Source organism: Bidens hawaiensis, unplaced genomic scaffold (assembly GCF_021521415.1).
Source record: "Bidens hawaiensis isolate Kalapana, Puna unplaced genomic scaffold, B.hawaiensis_p1.1 tig00028278_1, whole genome shotgun sequence".
NCBI classification, from domain to species: Eukaryota; Viridiplantae; Streptophyta; class Magnoliopsida; order Asterales; family Asteraceae; genus Bidens; species Bidens hawaiensis.
This window is the reverse complement of record NW_027494612.1, coordinates 44,685-50,793: the sequence shown is the minus strand read 5'-3', so window position 1 is coordinate 50,793 and position 6,109 is coordinate 44,685. Positions and strand designations below refer to the sequence as shown.

General features: G+C 37.7%; 1 protein-coding gene across 1 annotated transcript; it reads left to right on the top strand.

Moving 5' to 3' along the window:
• The first annotated feature begins 5,710 nt into the window (after positions 1–5,710).
• On the top strand, positions 5,711–6,109 carry LOC143576741 (uncharacterized). Its single transcript, XM_077060765.1, has one exon. The coding sequence runs from the start codon at positions 5,711–5,713 to the stop codon at positions 6,107–6,109; it is 399 nt and encodes a 132-aa protein (XP_076916880.1).

Below are 6,109 nucleotides of genomic sequence, written 5' to 3'. Positions count from 1 at the left end.
TAATCTCTCATTCGAAGAACGATGAACCATCGGAAAAAAGAATCACGTCTTACCGAATCCAGAAAAAATTGGTGCGCCAATCGTAAGTGCTACGTGGTGGCTCGGTCCCAATAACCCTTTTACCGGTGTTCGACCAGCTGAACCACCCACCACGGCTTTTCCATCTTGTAGAAAACAGCAAACTTGTCAACATAGGGCACCAAATTGTTGGCACGACAATAGAACTCGAAATGACGGATTCTCATCAGTCCGAACGGATGTATCTGAGACAAATGAACCTTATAGCATGTCAGATCCCAAGGAACCTGGTAATTGGGAATCAAAGATTCCCAGTCGTAAAATCTTCTGCGTAAAGAGCCATCTTACCCTTCGAAGGCTTATAGGCGGTTGAACCTGCAGCCGGGAATTATGACGCCCACTCCAGGGCCAACCCGTATACATTGACGATGTCTTCGTAGTCTCTTTCTTTCCAGCTGATGGCAATCTTATCTATGTACGGATTTCCTTTCTTTTCCCCGGCCTCAATCGGTAACGAAAAGCAGCGAGCTATGATGAATTGTATAAAGATTCAGATTTGCTTTAAGAAGAAAAGGAGAAGATGAATGATTCAAGATGATAAAAGCTCTCCAAAAGGGGATAATCGTCCTATTTATACCCATCGCAATAAATGCGATGGGATATTGACTATAGAGAGAGAAATGGAGGATCCAATAGGAGTGTGCCACGTCACGCGAGAAAACTGGGAAAGCGAAAAAGAGAACAGTCTGGTACAATTGACAACCGGCTTAAACGTCATTTCAACTGTACAGACACTGTTGTCACACTCCGACCAGAGGCGTCGGAACATTCTGAGGTGCAACGGATTGCTCAAGAACGCGATGACATTATTAAAGTGACAATATTTACTCAACTTGTTTATTTCATTCAATAATCACAAATACAACTTGTTCACAATAAAATACAAACAATTACGTCCACACAATATTCGTTAAAGTATCCTAAATGTATGATCTAAGTGATCCGTCTTCAATCTTCACAAGCAATCAAATAGTAAACCTATAGCATGCATAAAATAGATTTGATCAACACGAATGTTGGTGAGCAATACATAGTTTTGACGTATGTGTATAATGAGGCAAAAATCACAATTCATATGTGTAAATAGAATAATACAACAACCATTGTAAATGTAAAGCAAATAACTTTGGCTCCTTTCTATTTGGTAACACCCAAAATACTCGGAGAATGAGGATCCTTTCTCCTTGGTAACAACCAACATACTCGGATAATGATGCCCTATGCTACTTGCACAAGGCTAAGTAGTTAGGGGAGCGTATGATCATACTTATTGCGTTCCAACAACAACATAAAAATAAGCAGTTGTGCACATAATCAAATTGAGGCATAAACAAAGATCAAGCAAGTATTCCTACAAACACATAATGTTGAATTGTGGATTTGATAATGAGGTCATAAAACAAGTAAGTTTGAATATGGTATGCATGCCACCCACAAAAGTATAAAAGCGTAAAAAGGGGGAGTGTGATTACTCACATGAAACACATAACTCGAAGGGTTGTTTGTGATACACCGGGATAATAAGTTCAACAAGTGAGGTCTAGGTTAAAAGGGTTTTAGTTTAGAAGATGGTCTTGAAATACTTTAAAGTAAAATAAAATGACAAGTTAAATAATTAATCAAAGTTTGAGGTTTAAAATGTAAATACTAGAGAAATTAAGGTAACGGTTTTTGAAAAGTAAGTTTGCTCAAAATCGAATCTCGGTATTCTATTCATTAGATCTACTTAATCTATGTTAAGTAACTATGTGGGAATAAATGCAACATTGCAAGACCCTTTGTTATATAGATACAAAAACGGGATTTACGAGCTTTCGTATTAGTCGGTTCGGGTCTTGAATAATAAGTCAAGTCTGAAGCCGACACTCCAAAGTGATAAATGTTATGAGATAACTCAATAAAATCAAAAGTAAACTTAACCAAGTTTGTAGTTCTATTGAGAAGAACCTTAACATCCATTAAGCGAGTGTTTGGTTTTATCGATCCAAACTTGTTATAAAATCAAGTTGGAGCGACACGCCAAGTATTTTGAGAAAACAATTAACATTAGTGTTATAATATAGTTTTAAAGAAAAATTAGATTTTGTGGCCCAAAACACATCTAGTGTGTCTTAAGCGGATGAACCCGGTTTAGTTCGGTCTTGGTTCGGTCCTTGACTCGGTATAAGACCGAGGATGGTTGCCACATACCCAAATACCATTGAACTATTTAAAATGATTTGGAAACTAAAATGGTTAGGAACTAAACAATAATAATAAGCGTAAACATAATTTAAAGTGTTAACAAAGACATAATAAGTTTTTTAAACAAGAGTTCGGTTTTGGTTCGGTCCTTGACTCGGAATGAAACCGAGGTTGGTTGCCACATACCCAATATCATATAACCTATTAAATAAACTTAGAAATGATAATGTTCAAGTTTTGCAAACAATAAGTCAACAATAAAGCATTTAAACGAAAGTTCGATTTTGGTTCGGTTCTCAACTCGGGACGAAACCAAGGCTAGGCACCACATACCCAATACCATGGAACTTACAAAAATGAGTTTACAAACTAAAATAAACAAAAACTAAACAAGATTAGTAAACATTAAACAAGTTAGAAAGTTAGTCAATTATTGCAATAATCCTCCATGTAGCCTTGTCTTATAAGCACTTCACCTCAGCCGACCATGACCGGAGAAGTGAAAGCCGAAGGAAACAAGGGGTAAATATTATATATATGTTGTAATAACAATCTTTAAGTAACAATAATTAGTTATAAACAAGGTTAGCATTAATGTGGAAGATGAATTAAGAACTTGAAGAAAGGACATTTGGATCTTAGATTGAGAGAGTTTTTGGAGAAGAAAGAGCAACCAAAAGAAAATAGAATGGTCTTGTTTATATAGGGAAAGAGTAAAGAGTTAGTAATAAGGTTGCTTTTGAGGTTTACACGCATTTGGTTAAGTTTAAAAGGTCAAACAACGCACAAAACAACAAACAAAATGAACTTGTGACTGCAGGCCTGGCTAAGGGCAGCGCCCCTAGGGGTGGGGTTGGTCTCCAACTTTGATTTTTTGATTTGGTCCATGCGGTTCGTTTTGAGATGTTTTGAACATTATAGGAACATTTTAAGAGCTGTAAAAGGTGCTTTCGCGATCTGACAAGCGTGAGATGATTATGAAACATAAAATCTATCATTTTGATAAATCTAAGGATTCGGGATACGAATCGGGTCGGTTTACTATACGGAGGCAAAAAACATATCGAATCAGAAAAATGACGAGTGTCACAACTGTGGACCGTCTCATCATACTCCTTCATACTTATCCACACCAACATAAAATATCTTCACTAGACACATGAAATTCAAAAACCCCCAAGAAATATCCCTAAGTCCAAAATTTCACCCGCATAAAAACTTCACGCGGAAGAAACAATGAGCTGGGGGACTTATAGAGGTAGGGTACCAAAAAGACCCAAACACACCTGAATACCACCCGCGGGTAAAAGGGACTCCCTCATGTATCACCCGCGGGGCATATAAATCACCCGCATAACTCAAGATAAAGGAAGAATAATAACAAGTTCCAGAGACTAGGTGCGGAAGGATTCAGACGCCCTCAGAAGTCATCCGTAGGGTACCATTCTCACCCGCAAAATGACCAGAAGGCAACGTCAGAGGACAGCTGTAATTAACGAACTCCCTTCTAGAAGATTTACCAAGATCCTTTCTTGGGGAGCACGAGACCCAACAGCCAATAGAAGAAGGACAGCTCTCCAGGCTGTTACAAACATGCACATGGCCAAGTTTAGCTTGTCCTATCACATACAGACACGTGTCCAAGTTGTTACAACCATGCACATGGGTCATTTAGCTCGCCTTATCATATGCGGACACGTGTCTAGGCGGTTACGAGAGCATCTTCTGGAAAGGGGCAGCTGGGCCAATCATATTCCCACATCATTCGGGCTTCGGCTATAAATACATTCACCATCTCCATAAGGTATTCATTCACTCCCAACTATCTACTCTAAATATTTAAGTACTTTTATCCATCGGAATTGTACTTAGGGGGTGTTTGGGATTCCTTATTTTGCTTCCTTAAAACTTTTCATTAAGTTAATAAGTTACAACATTGTAACTTATAGAACTTTTTCTCTCACAATATAAGCAATTCCAAACACCTTATTACTTTTCAATAAGTTTATAAGTTATAAGTAAGTGAAAATAAGCAATCCCAAACACCTCTTATTCTCACGCCGGAGGGTGGTTACGGGAGAACCCCCCCCCCCCCCCCCTCTTGTCCTTCCCGTAACGAGCTCACTGTGGTTGTTTTGCAGGTTTATATTACTGGACTTGGGGGTCGGACTCGTATCGTTAGTTAGTAATAACTTTACCCGTAACCTGTAGATTAACCGGATCTAAGACCTTAGGGTATTTGATCCGTGTTTCTTCAAATACGGTTTTGAGCAAGCAAATGGGTGATAAGTATTTGAACAATGCTTTAATTTGTGCGATCGAAAGAGAAACATTTAATAAAGTAAAAGAAAAGGGTTTAATGACTCGATTTCAAGCTTTCAAAAATCAAAGTGGAGAAATTTGCACACATATTTTTAATTATATTTATTATCGTGTTTCTACTTTTGTTTCGTTTATATTGTATAAAATAAGGCAAAAAAAATTTTATTTTTAAACGTTACCCGTGAGATTTATTTCTAGATCCGTCATCGTTCTCATTTCCTTAAGTTATACCACCACCATCGTTCATGGATACATGTAACATTACATATATAAATTTATTCAACACAAAGTAAAGAGCCTTTCAACTTAAAAAAGATAATTAGAAGAAATTAAAGTTAAAAAGTCTCACTTACACATACACACTGCACACACAACCATGTGTGTGTTGTTGGTTTCGAAAACAAAACAAAAGACTGATTGTTGTTACTCTTGGATCACGTAATTATTATCTTCAATTATTTTAAAAATCCAAACTGTTACGACAAAGGACATTTGATGTGGGTCTATAAGTACACTTATTTGATTATTATGTAAATTTTTTTAAATAAATATATATAACCTCATCTAGAACTTGATATGGCATGATATGACCACCTCGTCCTCATCTAGAAACCATAAGTATACTACCAAGTACCAACTAACTTCATTTTGGCTCCCACCAATTTTAACTACTTAAATTCCATAAAATTAAATTCTGATTCCAATTTTAAATACTCCAATATTATTCTTCTCCAACCCAAAACACTATACATATATATTTATAATAAAATTTACACACTATTTAACAAACTTAATAATATATATATATATACCCAAAAGAAAAAAATGTTAGCCAGCCAAGGCAGGCAGCTAATTAAGTGAGATTTGTTTGAAAGTTTTGACTAAAAAAGTCAATGAATTCAAATTCTAGAAACAAAAGTCGAAGTTTCGTCATAGGTGACGAGTGGTACCGTCAGCATACCCCAACTACTTTACCCTATGAGTGCACCATGATACGTGCGTCTTCATAACTATATATATGTGATCACCAACAGCAACTAGCTAAGTCAATAACCATTTTGTAACCAAACTTCAAAATTCAATCAAAATGAAGAGAACTTGGAATGACGACCGCGAAGTCGAGAATATGGCTATGGCGAACTGCTTAATGCTCCTAAATCGATCGGGGTCAGATTCTGGTAGGGTTTTCCATTGCAAGACATGCAACAAGCAGTTCTCGTCGTTCCAGGCGCTCGGGGGACACCGGACGAGCCACAAGAAGGTTAAAACAATTGACAAGGGGCCTGCGAAGGCTAAGACACATGAATGCTCAATCTGTGGGTTGGAGTTTGAGCTAGGGCAGGCGCTGGGAGGCCACATGAGGCGGCATCGTGACAGCCAGCCCGAAAAGGCGAAAGCGGAGGCGGTGGTGGTGAAGGAGGTGGAGGGAGGACTGTGTTTGGGTTTGGATTTGAATTTGACACCGTTTCAGAATGAATTGAAAATCTGGAGTCGTAGTGCTAGGACGGCGGGAATAGCTATTTGA

Bases quoted from the DNA above. Each gene is read 5' to 3' on its own strand.
- LOC143576741 (XM_077060765.1), top strand. From the start codon at position 5,711: ATGGCTATGGCGAACTGCTTAATGCTCCTAAATCGATCGGGGTCAGAT.